The following is a 17,345-nucleotide window of genomic DNA, read 5'->3' on the forward strand; positions in this document are numbered from 1 at the left end:
GAAAGAATTGGATCTTTTTTCATCTCCCTGAAAGGCATATCAAGAACCAATGGGTTGCAGTTATAGGAAGTTAGATTTTATCAGTGAGAAAGGATTTTCTACATTTAGGAAAAAATACATAGGGGTGCCCGGGTCGCTCAGTGAGTTAAAGCCTCTGCCTTCAGCTCAGATCAAGATATTAGGGTCCTGGGATCCAGCCCTGCATCAGGCCCTCTGCTCAGTGGGGAACCTGCTTCCCCCTCTTTCTGTGCCTACCTCTCTGCTGACTTGTGATCTCTCTGTCAAATAAATAAAATCTTCAAAAAAATGCATAGAAAAAAAATGAAGAATTAAAACAAAAGCTGGACTTCATTTGTCTGGAATGTTGTGAAGGGGAAATCATGTATTAAGGGTCAGACTAGATGACCTCCAAGGTCTTTTCAACTATGAGGTTTTATTCATTTAGACACCAGGCACCAAATATCCTATCCTGGGATATTGTTTTTAAAGTTGCCACTTAATATGTAAGGGAGAACACAGAACAAAGAGGGATGAAAAACATATGTTGTGCTCATACACAAAAAAGAAAATGGTGTATTTCTCTATTTTGTGAAAATGATTTCTTTTTCGAATCTTTTAGTATCTATAAGCAGAACTGTTTAATGCTTCCCAATAAATCTAATAAATTGAAGCAGAAGTTCAAAAATTAACAGCCACAATAGTTTATTTACAATTGAACTCTTTATAAGATATTTACAAGACAACCAATTTTACACATCAGAAATGGTATCAAAAGTATGAATTACAACACAGACAACAATATGAAATGGGCATAAAACAAAGCTGAAGTGGACAGACAAGCAATTTCTCTTTTTAATTTATTAACACTAGCTTAAACTTTGTTAAAGAAAGAAACAAAGAACTATGTTTTAGGAGAATTGCAGGGCCTTTGCTGAAGATTGAATTTCACAGTGTTGTATCCCGTGTAGGGAAAAAATAAGACTAATTTTCCCCCCACACTCTAACACACTGTAATTTCACTCTTGGAATTTTGCTAATCTACTCTCCAACCTCCTCAACAAACCTCAACATATCCAAATCAAAGGAGAACTGATCTAGAAGAGGGGACAATAAAATGAACGGTCCTAGGTAGAGGGAGAACCAAGGAAATAGAATCCACTTAAGTCTGGCCAGATAGCACCTCATGGATTCCTCTTAGTCTAGCTCAAGTTCAGAATCTGGGGAGTCCCCTGGGCAGGGCACAAAGGTTAAATTTGCGAACCCATATCCAAATTAGGAATCCGACAAATGCTGAAAATCAAGAAGAAAGAGAGGAATCAAGGAACAACGTAAAGAGACACTGATTGGTCTTTTTTTCTTCTTGGGCACATTATAAAGGAACATAACATAGGTCAGAGTAGGAAAGCCAAACAGCTTGCCATATTAAAATGATGGAGAACAAAGAAAATCTGGCCCAGTTTTTCTAGAAATCTCCTTCCTCCCCTTAAGGTGTGAGATGAGAGCCCCTAGTGGAGTAAGTCCTATTTCTCTCTACACTCTTACTGCAGTGAAGTTCACAGCAGGTTCCCTTGTGGAGAGCCCACTCTCCTAAGCAGATGGAGTTACAAATGAAAACCCACAGCCACACACACACACACAAAAGGAGAAATAAAAGCAGCAAGATCATCCAAGAATACTACATGTGCTGCCGGAATAATTCCTTTAAAAGTCAAACCCAGGGAGCACAGATCAACATGTCACAAAAATCTTTAGCAGTGGGAGGCCCCTGAGGAACTTTTCTTTTCTTCCCACAATGGTATCCCCATTCTCTCATGCTCCATTGATGGGCCGGCCACACACCCTACATACCTTGGCTTCTCCTCTAAAAGTGCTAATAATCTGGGGACATATTCTCTTCAAGGATAAAAGCCCCTACCTTCTAGGAGATTAGACCCCTACTTGTTTTCACACAATAGTCATGAAGACTAAAGAAAGGCAATTCCTATATATTTAAGACCAGAGGTCTTGGCTCTATTTCCTTCCAGATAGTTACAGGGATCTTACACTGAGACCAAAGTGGCCTGGAGTGCTGTCCTGAAATTTTTTAACAAAATGGGAAAGGGGGACCAAGATGATATACATACAAATCTATTTTTACAAAGTGAATGGAGAAGCTCATTAGGTACATCTGTTTGTTTCAAGATGTAGACATTTGCCAGCCAAAGGAAGCACATATTTCCACATTCACCCCCCACCCTCCCTAAATCTCTATCCCACCACCAAGAGCTCAGCTAAAAGAATAAAGCCCAACTAAGGAATACTTGAGAAGTGATGTGACACAAGGACATCTATACAGGTTCTGGCATGCCATCCTCAAATGTCAACTGCTTTTGTTTAGAGTCATAACTTGCCCTGAACTAACCATCCCCATTCTCTTTTCCAAGGATTTTATTTCTTGAGGAATGGGGGGAAGAAATTCAGTTGCCCATTAACTAAGAAAATAATCACAGCCCAAATCCCTTCCCACATGGCTTTATCACAGAATAGTTTTAAGAGAATAACTGTCTTTTCGGACATTTATCTGCCAACTTTTCAATCTCTCTTCTACCCTGTGAAGATGACTTGCTTCATCACTTCACTTTTTATTCCTCATCCGGTCCTTAAGCTCATGGTGAGGTTTTGTTTGTTTGTTTTGTTTTAGGGTAAACACCACTATACTCAGACTCTAAGGTAGGGTATACCAGGGCGAGAAGAGTGCCATGCAGGCACAGCTCTAAAGGCAGGGGTTGCTTCATCTTCCACAAGTCTAATGAAGAGAGCCCTTTTACCCCTCTAACGTAGGCAAATGTATAGAAGCAGACCCCTGAGGCTTCCGAATCTGCCATCCTATAGATTTAGCTTGAGAGCTCATTTCCCCAAAAAGGGAAAAGAAATCCCAATCACCGTCCATAATTCACAATTAGCCCAATGAAAGAGTTTTTGTGAAATCAGAGCGATGAAAACAAAACAAGATCAAGGGAATATGGAAGGGCATTATCAGCGAATGATAACATACATGAGGACATAGGTCACATATACAGGTCTCTGCCATTCTCTGGGAACGGCATGCTACAACTATCTGAAGACAGAAGGTTCTTGCCAGCCCAGCTATTTCCTACACGTCCGGTGAGGTGTTTGCTTCTTCTGGATCTCCAACCTGCATCGGCTACGCTCATCCAACCAGGGCAGCTCAAAATTCCTGGCAAAGAAAGGGTAAGGAAATCAACTTGGAAGACGAGAAGGGATTCTGTGTGGACAAAAGATTAACTCTAAAAAGATACTCTGCCCCTCACCACTCCTAACCTTGACTCTCAAGTTCCAAATTTAGAATGTCTTTCCTGTCTCAAAGCCAGAGAAACACTGTGCTATTTTTTTTAAAAAAGATTTTATTTATTTATTTGACAGAGAGAGATCACAAGTAAGCAGAGAGACAGGCAGAGAGAGAGAGGGGAGGAAACAGGTTCCCCGCTGAGCAGAGAGCCCGACGCGGGGCTCGATCCCAGGACCCTGAGATCATGACCTGAGCTGAAGGCAGAGGCTTTAACCCACTGAGCCACCCAGGCACCCCAACACTGTGCTATTAAAGTGACTAAATAATCTCTTTCTAACTCAAAAAGCAATCCTTTTAATTATTTTATCACTGCAAGAGTTAGTTGCCCAGATAGACTCTTCTGTCAAAGAGTCATGGCTATTCCTGAGCCACCTGTTCCACCTAATATCTAGGCTTTTATGAGGTCTAAAAAGGAGGTAAAGTGCAGGCTACCTGAGAAGGGAGGAGGGGGTGGAAACTTTTATACTTACTGTGGAGTTAATTTGGGTAATGGTCGTCCAAATGCTACAACAGGCAAGAAGGGGGTAATCATCAAACTTTCAACTATGGAAGAAAGCCAAATGGGACCTTGTTAGTGACACAGAGGGGAAATGTCTGGCAACTACACCTGCTCCAAAATGCTGTTCATTCATTCAGAGCAAGTTTGTATCATAGAGCCTCGCACCCTTTTCCTTCTTTGAAAAACCTACTCTTTTAGATAGACAAAACTTACCGTCATCTGGCTCAGGGAAAAATGAGGTAACCTCAGGCTCAGATTCCTGAATTCCTTTCTTTTTATACATTCTGAGCTGCAGTCGTTGTAAAATTCTTTGTTCCCTGATCCTCTGAATATCCCATCTGGGAAAAACAAACCAGACAAAACAAACAAACCCAATATTACTGAAAACCTGCTCTATAAGAGCAACTAACACAATCCAGACACTAGGGAGACCTGTGCTGACTCTTCTTTTCTTTCTTTTTTAAAGATTTTATTTATTTATTTGACAGAGAGAGCACAAATAGGCAGAGAGGAAGAGGCAGAAGGAGAAGCAGGCTCCCCACGGAGCAGGGAGCCTGAACCAGGACTTGATTCCAGGACTCTGGGATCAGGACCCAAGCTGAAGGCAGATGCTTAACTGACTGAGCCACCCAGGAGCCCCTGTGCTTACTCTTCTTAATGGGGTAGGGAGAGTGGAGGTAGTAAAGTGAACTGTCTGCCAGGTCAGGAAAGAGCTGTTTAGGTCCAGCAGTCCAAATCATGCATTGATGTTCCACAGAGAGTGGAACTGAGGAAGGGCATACACAAAGAAAATGAAGCCAAACATCTTTACTTAAGAAGCCAAACATCTTTACAACTACCACTTCAAAAGAAGATACTCAACCAATTGCGATGGCAGTAATTTAAGTGTGTTAAGGGCTCCAGGACTTTTCAGAGCATGGACGAGAGAAGTTAGGGTCCAGCTGTTCCAGGATGAGTATCTCGTCTCACCTTTTCCTTCTCTTCTCATCCAGCTCCAGTTTTGCATGCCGCTTCGAAAACACACTGTCATCCAGGTTCTGTGTAAAGAACAGCAGCTGATAAACAATTTATCATCATGTGACACATGTGTATACGAACTCATTTCCAGCTTCCAGGAATGTCAAATCTTTTCCCTGCAGGTCCACCTGAGTCTGTAAGTTCTATGGATGTCATGGGAACCTCTTGGTAACGGAATCAACAAAACACATACTCTTCTCCCCACACCCACCCTTGCAGATGGTCCAAACTTCAAAATTATTTCTTTAACTTTCCAAGGTGAAAATCATGTCAAACTGAAACAACCCCTGAGGCTTGAGGTAGGGAGGCAATCCTCCCTACCTCCATGCCTTGCAAGAGTCTGAGTTTTAAGAGTCAAATGAGTCTGAAAGACATAATTTTGTTGCTGAGTGGCACATTCTAACTTTTCTACTTAGCATGAAATTTCATTTTGTTTTGAACAATGCCTAGCTATTTCTTTTTGAATAAATCATTTAGCCACTCTGCAACTCAGTTTTCTACATAAACAAGAGTTAGGCTAGATAATTGCTCAAGTTCCGCTCTGGCTTTAGAGTTATTTAACCCATCCATCCTGTCACTATAACACATTCAAGTTAAACCTCCATTTCTACTCTGTCCCTCACTTCCCTCTGCTGACAGGTCTTGGGTACCTACCTCCAAAAGGTCTGAAGGATTTGGGTCCCTTAGAGGCTCTACTGAGTGGTCCCTCCAAGAAGGAACTGAAAAAAAAAAAAGAAAGAAAAAGAAAGGGAGGAGGGGTGGAACCACCCTTAAATCCAAAGTCACGCAACCCTCCTACTATTCACTAGGACAAGAGGTCGCTTCCCAAATAGGACAAAGTTACCAAGTGATAGGAATCCATTCTATGGCCTCACCTGAAGCCACATTCAGTGTCCTCGCTATGGTATAAAAGAACCTAAAATGCCATTGCAGTCTGCCAAACACAGGAGCACAAAAAACCCTAAGCCAATACCTGACAATTCATATAATGGATGCTATTGCAGTTCCTGAAAAACAACTGAAATTTGTAGTCATTTTGAAGTCTATAGTGTAATCATACACCAAAGAATCTCACTCTCCCACATCCAGCTGATGGGGAACACAGCTCCCAACCATCCACCATCCCACCGACCCCCACCCCAGGCCCAGCCAGCACAATTCCTATTCTACTCACCAGCCAAGACTGAAGTTTCTCCTGCAACACTTGATGGCATCAGACACCCTAAATAATGCAGGAAAGAAGAATCATCTCAGTGTAAAAAGAAAAAAAGCCCACACCCAAAATGGAGGAAAGGATCATCACTGAAGTTCTCACTAGGAAGCCATTTTGGTTTTTTTGAGTTGCTCTTTTGAGAATTTCTCTCTGGGGGAGGGGAAGAGGGAACAACAGACAAAAGAAAAGAAAATAAGCCCACCACTTTTTTTTTTACACTGAGACGACTTCTTTTCTTCATTATTTAGGGTGGTTTCCCTGCAACAGTTGATGGCCAAGGATATCAAACCTTAAACTCAGAACATGGCAGGTGAGTAAAAGTTGACCCTATTTTTCAAATAAAAGATCAGTGTTCTCAAAACTTACATATGTAGTCTTCTTAAACAGCTCCCTCCTCCCTCCAAACAAACTACCTTGCTGGTCCAGCCTGAACAACATGCACAAAGACTTTGGCTTCCTTAGAACAAGCCATTGAGCTTCCTCTTGAGATAGGGGCAGCAAGAATAAGGATTCACACGTTTATTCACAACTCAGGCTCCTCAAAGGGCTGGGATTTCCCCCCAATCAGACTCCTTCTGTACTGCTATCCCCACAACCTCAGAGGTGTTTGGATTTTCTGTACTAGGGCAGAGAGGGTTTTCAAAACAGCCAGTCAAACAGAACAGCTCTGGACCAAGCCATTTCCCAATCCCGGATGGGAAGTTGCTTCACAGTTTCTCTTAAGTTGTTACACAGCATTGCCATGGCAGCAAGAAAGTTAACCGTTAAGGATGAACCTGTTCAACTGACTGAACCAACAAAAAACCTGAACCTAGATCAGGATCCTGGTCTAGCTCATGTACTCAAGTGTGAGGCCTAATGAATTTTAGATAGTTAAGAAGAGTAATCTATCTTCCCCCACTTAATTTTGTCATCAGAACAGCCAAACAAAGCCTGGAGAATGCTCTTGTCTTATTGGAATGGATTCCCATCCCCATCCCTGCTAGGGCAAGACACAGTGGTAGAAACCTGGGGCGGTGGCTCTATTCAAGAAGACTTCCCCCACCATCACCCCGGAGCGCCCGCAGTGACTGTCACAGACTAACATTACACAATTGAAGGCACATTGCAGTTACTGGTTGATGTAGGAGATAGGGGAGCATTTCTGTGTGGAAGCCATAAAGAAAAAAAAAAAGGGAATGAAGACCAAGGTCCCGTACCCAACACCCTCCCCAAGCAGCTCAGATATCCCAAGATAGTCCTTATTGTTTGAAAAATAGTTTGTAGACCATTTTATTTAAATATATGAACAACCAATGGGCTACTGCAATCCAAGTAAACTCTTCACATTTAGAACCTTTGTGAAGTATAGTAAGATAAAGTAAGACTGTTGGTCTTTGGCAGATTCCTCCTGCCCCCCAGACCGGGACATAGAGATACAGATAAATGTTTATAAAGTTAAAGAGCGGAGGCCCAGGTGAAACTCCCCACCCCAAGCTGGCTCCCCAACCCAAAAATTACCATTGGCCCCTGAGAACACCCAAAGACCACCCTCCCAGGTTTCACACAGTATCAATTGCAGGAACAGTCGTGCATGGCAAAGTATAAGTTCTATGCATTTCACAGCACAGAAAACCCTTCTTTCAGAGGGCATGCAAGTTGCCGGAGATTACACCCCCAAGTCTGGTGCTCTTGTGATGAGCAACTTACTGGCAAACACATCTCCCAGTGTTGTAAGCAGGCAAATACATTGAGCACATTTTGCTGTAATTCCATCTATTTGCAATGCCTGCACAGTGTCTGTCTCTGGCTGTTAACTTACTCATTCTTGACAGAACTCTGCTTTATTGATTGCACTTTTTTAAAAATGCCAAAGGCATTTTCACACTTGTTAGCTTGACCGCCACCACTAGGGTATAAGAGCAAGTGTTCTCTATGCCTTACTTGCTACAGTCTCCTCCTTCTTTGGAGAGGATTCCCGTAATGGTAACGGTGATGGGGGAGGCTGGTGCCAACGACACAAATACATTTCTGTGGTGGAAAGGTACGGCAAATCTTCTATCTCACTTGAGAAGGCTTTCTCCTTGGGATGGGTGCTGGGTCCCTTCTGGGGAGTGGAGAGTCTTGGCGGGGTGTCCACTGAAGACCGGGGCTTTTCTGGAGTTTCTTGGCTCCTCAATTCACGTTTACAAACAGTTTCAGATAAGGAACCACAGGGTTCCTCTTTAATGGGAGAGTGCTTAGGAGTTTTTGTTTTGACTTTTGAAAATTCAGGAGCCAGCTTTTTAACAGGAATCTTTCTTTCTGTACTTCCAAATGGGGATTTCCTATTAGATAGGGAAGAAAACATTATAAAATGTATCGACTCTTGATAAAATCTTATTTGATTACATTTGGGGGCAAGAGAACAAACAAGTTCAGGTATCTAAATATCTAAACATCTGGTTCAGTTGGCAGTCACAAGCAGGAACAGCCTCATGCTTACCAGTATATATAACAGGCCCTCAGTTAAGTGTTTGTTGAACAAGTGAGTTTCCATGCTTAAGAACCTCTAATAGTATCTTATTGCCTACTAAATCTAAGAAGGTTCCTATTTTATTCAAGACCCTTTAGCTAACATTAGGTGCCACTACTCTGTGGCCTATTTCATTCCTATCAACCAGAGACCAGTCTCTTATTTTTCCCCCAAATTCTATACCATGTTAATTATAATCTCTATTTGTTTTTTCTTGCTATCTTTTGGCTTTTTCCCACCAATCTCCTTCCCTCCACCACTATTCCTAGAATGCCACGTCCTTTTCTTTTTACCAACCTAAATTCTATACTTCTTTTTCAAGATCCATCTCCTCCTTAAAGTTTCACTATTCTACCTCAGAATGAATAATCTTTAATGTCTCTGAATCTTACAAAACTCAGTTTATATCACCGTCTACTTTCCTATTTTATTGCAACTGAATTCCAAGTTTACACCACCTTCACAACTAGTTTGACTTATGTCTTTGGGTCCAAGGACAGTCAGATCTTACTTCTTTATCCACTACTACCTAACATGATGAAGGAATTTAACACTTCCTAATTTGTTGAAGTGAACCGCTATAGTTTTAAGAAACTCAGCCATCACATTTGTTGCCCGTTCTCTTTATGATGTACTCTACATTCTGTAATTACTACTGTGACTGAAATGTTCCTAACAGATTTTTATAGCCTGCAAGAATGTTTCAAGATAGTTTCTCAGAAAAGGAAGACCTCATAATTCAGGATACGGTGGTATTAAAACTAATTCATAAATCCTAATCCCCTTCTCTCAGTCACTGGAAACACATGTCCTCATCATGTCCAGACAGTGTAACAAAGTGATCAGCACACCTTTTGTGTCCCTTTCCACTCCGCCCACAAGAGAAAGGCTTGGGAGGCAGAGTCTGGGATGTCTCGGAAAGCTCCGGCTGGCACTCCAGTTTAATTTTCTCGGATAGCTCCGTTTCCTCTCTCTCTTCAGTTTCATAGCCCTGAAACAGCTTGTGCCTTTCTTTCTCGTTATCCTTCTTTACCAGCTGCATCCGCCTTTCCATACGTTCAATCCGAGCAAGGAGCTAAAAGAAAGAGTGCCAAAATGCAGACTTAAAACACAAAAAAATTATACCCAGGTACTTAGCCCCATTTAGGCATCAGTATGGTCTTCTGCCTCTTTCCCTAGACCACAGTAATTCAAGTTATTTTTAACAGGCATTAATCTCAATAGTTTTTCCTTAAACGCGATACAGAAGACGAGGTACTCTGCTTAATTTTAGGGCTAACCTAACTGAGGAGGGGCATGGGGGAATTTGTAGTTCATTCTTTTGAAAGAAGATCCTCTTCTCTGGGAGGGGCCACAACATGCCTTTCAAATGGCATGGTCTCTCTACTGCTAATCATGTGGCTCCAAGTCAGTTTGGGAGTTTTCCAGAATTAACCTTATGTTCTTTTAGGAGGCCCTAGGTTTCTCCAAATCCTATCCTTTCTACTTTCACTCCAAAATGCTATACACAAGGGCAAAGTCCAAACAGTATATTGAGAAGGAATGAAAAGCTCACAGTCACAGTGCCATGAGGGACTGCAGTGTTATTTGAAAGGGGTGTACAGGGCATTTAAACAATGAACACTCAATCTGGAAGAATTATAACCAGTACCCATAGTCCCACTGATCATGAAATATGCATATTTCTTTGCATTTGAGGAAAAAATCTACCTATTTATCTAAATATTAATTAAGCCAAATCTTTTAACTTTAATTAAAGGAGAACTACATAATCAAACTGAAAATGGACATCTATTAGCATTGAAAACTTCACATTTAGAACGTTCTGAGAAAAGGTGCCAACTATGCTATTTAAAACACTACCGTGAGAATTTTATTTGGGTAGACAGCAATATTAATGTTCTCTTCATTATATCTACTTAGCTGCAGTGATTTCAGTAGAGGCCAAACAACAACTGGAATAAGAGAAACAAGCTTAAGCAATGCTAAGACTGCAATACACAACAGAAACAGTGAATGCCAAGTTCAGACTGATACTCTATCCTTAACTCACCCCACTTTTCCTGCCTGGGGAAGTCTGCAAAGGGGTCACTACCTCAGGAACTGAGCAGAAACCTCCACAATTAGCAGAGAGCCCCCCTGTCAGCCATACTGTCATTTCATTTCATCTTCTGTTTTCATTCACAGCCTTAACATTACTTAACCATGGTCTGTGGGTGACATTTCCTTGATTTCTTCCCCTTCACTGGTCCTTCTCTCCCCCCCTCCCATGTAAGGATATGATGTGTTGTAATTACAGTACCATCACACCCCTAGACTGCAGTACAGTAGCTGAGCAGTGCCACCTCCATGTTGAGTAACTTCCACAAATCAAGACCATGAGATATTTTGATGAGACCTGCCCCAGCTCCCATTCCACCTTGCAGAATGCATTCTCCAATAAAAGAGCCCGAAGCCTGATGCGATTCATTTGTAAAGCAAAGAAAATAAATAGCCCTCTGCTCCCCTGCTTAGCCCTTGTGCGCACACAACGCCAAAAAGAGAGAGAGAAAAGGGGAGAGGGAGGGAGGGGGAGAGAGAGAGAGAGAGAGAGAGAGAGAGAGAGACTGCTGCAGCCTGAACACAACAATTGTAGAAACCATGTTTATTTTTAGGCAGCTGTGAGGTATGCTAGCACAGTAATACCCACCGCCACCCCCCCCACATACACACAGCTTTCCTGGTACCTGAAAGGTTATGTTTTAACGCATAAGGTGCTCTTGACTACTGCTGCAGTGAAAACAAGCCTATATAGTCATGCTCCTCAGAACTACAAAGAAATAATAAATTACTGCCCTACTATCTTAAGATTCTAAAACAGGGATTTTGGAGGGAGGGGGTCTACTTAGTACATTTAATAAACTCACTTTCCCCTGATGCCTTAAAATCTACCAGCCCTTCAACACCATGCTTATACAAGGGAGCTAGCCAGTCAGTGGGTCATGTTTTATAACTCAGATTCTTATTCAAAACTGTCTGAAATCAAAGGCGGTGGTTCTCTTCATATCATTTAAGAAAACTAAAACAGAATTCCACTGTGAATCACCTCTACCTCTCTGGCAGTTAAAAGGCCTACTGCCCTCCTATGTAAAGATGCTACAGCAGTGCAACAGCTGCTCTGTCCCTCTCTAAAAATGCATTTCTAACGCAAAAGCTCTTTCATTTAACCCCTTCCATAAAGCCACCACATTTGCATCCCACCTTTACATATTTAACCCTTCACAAATCAGGTCTTTTCCCACTCTCCACGTCGTTCCCACAAGTCTGGGACTGTCATTTTAAATTAACCCTTTGGCACCTGAAACCTCCCCTCCCCCTCCCATTAGGAGGTTGCCCTTTAACCCTTCCCTCCAATCAAACGCGTCTGTGAGCCTGGTTCCCAAGGACCCGACACTTAAGATACGCCTTTGCTGGTGGCCAACCCCCTTACCCCTAACCAAGGGATACCTTAACCTCCTACAGCCCCTTCCCCCGAGCATGCGCACAACTCGCTCGTCGTCCCGAACGTAAATTAACCCCTCCCGTACCGTGTCTCTCTCTGACTTCAGCTCCTCGATCTCCTTTTCCTTGGCCTGCAGCTGCTGCTGCTGCTGTTCGATGAGGTCCAATTGCAGCAGAAGAATCTGTTTGAGGCAGGCGGCCTGACTGGAGGCTCCCGAGCCGCCGCCACCCCCGAGAGGGCTCTTCCTCATACTCTTCCATCTGCCCTCGCTGGCCGCCAGGGTCCCGGCGGTGGCGGTGGGCGCGAGGGGTGGCGGCCCCGGCAGAGGTAGTGGTGGGGGTCCCGCCGGGTCCGAGGCGGTGGCAGCTGGGGGAGCCGCCCCACCCTTGTCCCCAGCCCAGGGCGTAGGCTCTTTGGCCGCCGCCACGAGAGAGCCCGTCTGAATGGGCAGCACCGCCTGATACTTAGGTCGGGGACTGCAGCCGGCTCCCGCGGCCGCTGGCTCCCCCCCAATGCCGGCTTGTTTGGTGGCCGGGGGCGGACAGGGCAAGGGCACCGAGCCGCCCCAGCTCTCTTCCTGCTGCCCGGGGGCCGCCCCGGCCGGGAGTAACAAGCCCCGGCCCTTGCCGCCGCAGCCGGCCGGGGAGGGCGCGGGGCTCCCGCCCTGGGAGGAGGCCAGCGGGGGCCCCGGCTCCTTGAGCTTACGGTGCCGGGGGAGGAAGTGGGCTTCGGCCGCCCCGGGCTCGTCCTCGGGCCCGCCCAGCGCCGCAGCCCGCTCGTAGTCCAGTCGCTGCTCAGGGTTGCCGCCGGCAGGGGCCGCGGCCGCCTTGAACACTGCGGATCTCATGGTCATAGTGGTCCGGAGCAGCGCCGGGGACCGAGACGGAGGAGGGGGTGGGGAAGGGGCGAGGTGTGGGGGGTCGAGGACGGAGGAGGGGGAGGGGAGTTTGGCGGGCTCGCCTCAGCAGCGCGGCAGCAGGCCTTGGCTAGCGCGGCTCCTCCGGGGCCCGGGCGCCATCCCGCCGGCGTGCGGAGAAGTGGAGGCCGCGGCTGAGGCCCGCCGCCGGCCCATGGGGGCCTCGCCGCCGCCTCTGCTGCCGCCGCCGCCGCCTTCGCCTCAGAGGCAGGAGCTCGCACCCAGCCGCCCCCGAGCTCATCCCCGGAGCTCGCTTCGGCCCCCCCGGCCCGGCCGGGCCCGCCTCGTCTCCCCACCCCACACCCCCCCTTCCCCGCCCCGGCCCCCCGCCCCGGAGCTCGCCTCAGCCGCCCCGAGCCTCCATTTTCCCCCCGCTCCTCCTCAGGAGGGGTGGGAGGGATGGGTCCGCCCAAAGCCCTCCTACTCCGGGAGGGGGTCTGTCGCCTCCCCTGGGGGTCTCCGCGGCTCGGGGTCCCCCTCCCCCACAGTCACCCCCGGCGCCTCAGCGTTTCCCTTTAAAAAAACGGAGCCGCTCGCAGCCGCCACCGCCGCAGCCGCCGCTGACCGGAGGGCGCATGCGCCGGGCGGGGAGCGGGCGGGAGCGAACCGGGAGCGGAGAGGAGGGAGGCGGGCCGCGCTATTGTGAAAGGGGCCGCCGGCGCCTCGAGGGGGGCGGGAGGGGGCCGCGGGCGCCCTGGAGGCTGGGGGCCGGCGAGGGGAGGCCAGGGATGTGGGGCGAGAACCGAGAAGCCCGCGGAGGAGCGCGGCGAAGGTGGGCTGCCGAGGGAGGGGCGAGCCGGGGGAGGGTCAGGAGGAGGGAAGAAAGGGAGAAGGCGGCGACGGGCAGATGGAGAATGCGGAGGCTCGCCGGGAAAAAGGAGAGCGAGAGAATGGAGCGTAGAAGAGGGCAGGGGGCTTCAGGAGGCAGACGCGCCCTTCGGGGCAGTGGACTGAGCGAGCGCTCCACGTACCCGGCCTCCGCTGGCCGGTCCCTTCCCCCGGCACCTTGGCAGCCCGCCCGGCCCTCGCCGGAGGGGCCCCACGGCCCCCGCAGCCCTGCAAGCCTCCTGGACCAGAGTCAGGATTCGGGCTCCTGTCTGAGCCTGTGGGTGTTTCCTGGGGGTAGAATTCTAACCCCTCCACCCCCTCCACTCCCCACCAGCCCCACTCTGGTCTGGGAGAGAATGAATTTCTTTGTCTCTGAGGGATCCAGACCAGAAACGGAGGGACCTCTGGTTCCCAGAGGGAGGAAAATCCATGATGTCTGCGGCCTAGGGAGTTCTTGCCACAACCTCCCTGGAATTAAGTATTGCCAACTACCAACAGTTATTTCCCAACGGCCATCTCCCCAGCCTTCTTAAGTCACTTCTAGCATCTGCTGGAGGTTCATGAAGGGTCAAAGCCAAAAGAGAATATCGGAAGGGATATTTATCAGTTTTTTTAAAAAGTTTATTTATTAATAATCTACACCCACCGTGGGGCTCGAACTCAGGACCCCGAGATCAAGAGGCACCTGCGCCTCCGCTGTATTCAACTAGGCTCCCCAGGGATTTTAATTTTTACTGGGAATAGGAATACTTTAGGGTATTCTCTTATGCAGAGCACTTCTTTCAATCTCTCCGTGTTCATTGTGTGTGTGTGTGTGTCTCAATTTCCATGCAACTTCAGCCAACAAGTCCTCAATTCCTCCTGGAAAAACCTTTTTTTTTTTTTTAAAAAGATTTTATTTATTTATTTGACAGAGCGAGATCACAAGTAGGCAGAAAGAGAGAGAGAGAGAGGGGAAAGCAGGCTCTCCGCTCGGCGGAGAGCCCGATGCGGGACTCGATGCCAGGACGCTGGGATCACGACCTGAGCCGAAGGCAGCGGCTTAACCCACTGAGCCACCCAGGCGCCCCACCTTTTTTTTTTTTTTTTAAGATTTTATTTTTTTATTTATATATTTGACAGAGAGAGATAGATCACAAGTAGGCAGAGAGGAGGGGGGAAGCAGGCTCCTGATGCAGGGCTCAATCCCAGGACCCTGGGATCATGACCTGAGCTGAAGGCAGCGGCTTAACCCACTGAGCCACCCAGGCGCCCTGAAAAACTTTTTTTTAAGAATTTCAATTGATTGTTTTTCTTTTCTGTTGAGGTGTATTTTTTTTCCAGTCTATATGAAAATGGAGATGACTAACATTCTTTGGCCTAATACGAAAACCTCTAATGAAAACTGTGTCTTGGCCTTGTGGGCCCGAAGCACGAAGCACTGGAAATTTTAAACAAGTGGGTGTGAATGTGTTAAGAAGCCAAGAGAACCCCAGCCCTCTTCCACCAGACTGTATGGCCCAAGATCTGCAAGGAAAGTATTGGGGTTAGTGATACCAATAAAGGGGGTGCTGGGGATGGTGGGAGGCCATAGAATATGGTGATCTCTTTCAGTGTTTAGACTTTCAGTACCATCTTTAACTGATGTCAGACTCCCAAATTTAGGGGCAACTGGGTGGCGCAGTGAGTTAAAGCCTCTGCCTTCCGCTCAGGTTATGATCCTAGGGTCCTGGGATGGAGGACCCCCACATCTGCTCTCTGCTTGGCAGGGAGCCTGCTTCCCTTCCTCTCTTTCTGCCTGCCTCTCCGCCTACTTGTGATCTCTGTCAAATAAATAAATAAATAAATAATAAAATATTAAAAAAAAAAAACTCCCAAATTTTTATCTTTTTCCTGGATTCATCCCCTAATTCCAAAATTGTATATCCACTTGCCTAGGAGACATATCCACTTGGATGTCTAATTGGCATTTCAAACTTAAACCTAAAATTGTGCTCCTGAACTTCCCTCCCCCGAATTTTGCTTCCATAGCCTTCCTCTCCTCTCTCACCGGATATCCAGTCAATTTCCAATCCCATTGCCCTTAAAAGTATATATCCAGAATCACACACCTTCACACACCTCCACAACTTCCACCTTGCTTGAAGGTATAATCCTATTGCACTTTTTTATTGCTGTAACCTCGTCATTAATCTCAGTTTCAACCTTTGCCTTCCCCCACTTATGTCTATTCACAACATAGCAGCCATAGTGATCCCAATAAGATGTAAGTGAGATCATGTTCTTTCTCTGCTCAAAACCTTCTCATGCCTTTCCATCTTACCTGGAGGAAAAACAAAATCATAATTATGGCCTATACGATCTGGCCCCCCACCACCTCATACTGCTCTGGACTGCTACTCTTCTCCGCCCTTATTCACTGCCCTCCTGTCACACTTGTCTCTCTGCTGTCCTTCAAACACACCTGGTATGTGTCTGCTCAGGTCCTTTCACTTGCTATTCCCTCCACTGGGATCACTCGTCTTTGCAATATCCACATGCCCTCTTCTCTAGTGATATTCCTGAATATAATCTTTTTTTTAAAATATTTTTATTTATTTACAAGATTAAGACAGAGAGCAACAGCAAGCACAAGACAAAAGGAGAGAGAGAAGCAGACTCCCTGCCGAGCCGAGAGCCCAATGTGGGACTCCATCCCAGGACCCTGGGTTCATGACCTGAGCAGAAAGCAGACACTTAACCAGTTGAGCCACGTGGGCACCTCTGAATGTCCTCTTTTCATCAGACCTTCTCTGGTCACCTTATGTAAACTCATACCCTCCTCCAAACTCCCTCTTCCCCCTTTCTGCTTTATTTTTCTTCTTAGTACTTATTACCTTCTAACACAATTTACATTGTTTATTGTCTTTCACTAGAATATAAGCTTCGTGTCTTGTTCACTGCTATACCTTCAGCACCCAGAATCTTAGTCTGCACAAAGTCGGCACTTAGTAAATATTCATTGAATGAATAAATGAGCTGTGTAGATGTATTAAAAGAAAGCATCGTCTCTTGACCTTTAGCTTGGTTAATGAGTGATAGTTATATTGATATTAATATAGTGTAAAAGATAGTGAAACCTGGTAAGAATAAAGTTGTCTTGGAGTACAGAGATAGAACGTACTATCTTCTGGAAGGAATTGAGGAAGTGGCAACTGAGATGTGTCTTGAAGGTTGAGACCATAGGAAGACATTGCAGACAGAAATGAGAACATTACAAAGGCATGGGATAAAGGATAGGTTGGAGTAAGTTAGAGAAATTGACTGAAGTTTAGCTTGAATAGTGCAGAGTATAGGCAATAAAGCAGGTAAGATGGGTTGAGAACAGATTATGAAGGTCCAGCTAAGGAATATTTAGTTTATTAGCCAAGGTGAAATATCAAAGGATTTCCAGCAAAATATAGAATGACCAGATTTGTTTTTGTTTTTCCAGATTTGTTTTTGAAAGCTAATTGAAATATTTGTAATCTTCACCTAATGAATCAGAAACACTGGAGTGGGACTTTGCAGTCCATGATTTATATTTTTTA

The 17,345-nt window shown here is 45.9% G+C and overlaps 1 protein-coding gene across 2 annotated transcripts; it reads right to left on the reverse strand.

Annotated features, from left to right (window-relative positions):
• Positions 1-685: 685 nt before the first annotated feature.
• On the reverse strand, positions 686-13,147 carry MSL1 (MSL complex subunit 1). Of its 2 annotated transcripts, XM_044248048.1 has the most exons (9): positions 12,139-13,147; positions 9,424-9,647; positions 8,002-8,384; positions 6,040-6,087; positions 5,520-5,584; positions 4,818-4,885; positions 4,062-4,186; positions 3,820-3,892; positions 686-3,217 (listed from the first exon to the last, which is right to left on the reverse strand). In XM_044248048.1, exons 1-9 carry the CDS (start codon positions 12,904-12,906, stop codon positions 3,127-3,129), a joined length of 1,845 nt encoding a protein of 614 aa, XP_044103983.1. In that variant the 5' UTR covers positions 12,907-13,147; the 3' UTR covers positions 686-3,126. The 2 variants fall into 2 exon arrangements, with proteins under 2 accessions (XP_044103983.1, XP_044103984.1); XM_044248049.1 differs by lacking the exon at positions 6,040-6,087.
• Between the last annotated feature and the right edge of the window lie 4,198 nt (positions 13,148-17,345).

Source organism: Neovison vison, chromosome 5 (genome assembly GCF_020171115.1).
Source record: "Neovison vison isolate M4711 chromosome 5, ASM_NN_V1, whole genome shotgun sequence".
In the NCBI taxonomy this organism is placed as follows: Eukaryota; Metazoa; Chordata; class Mammalia; order Carnivora; family Mustelidae; genus Neogale; species Neogale vison.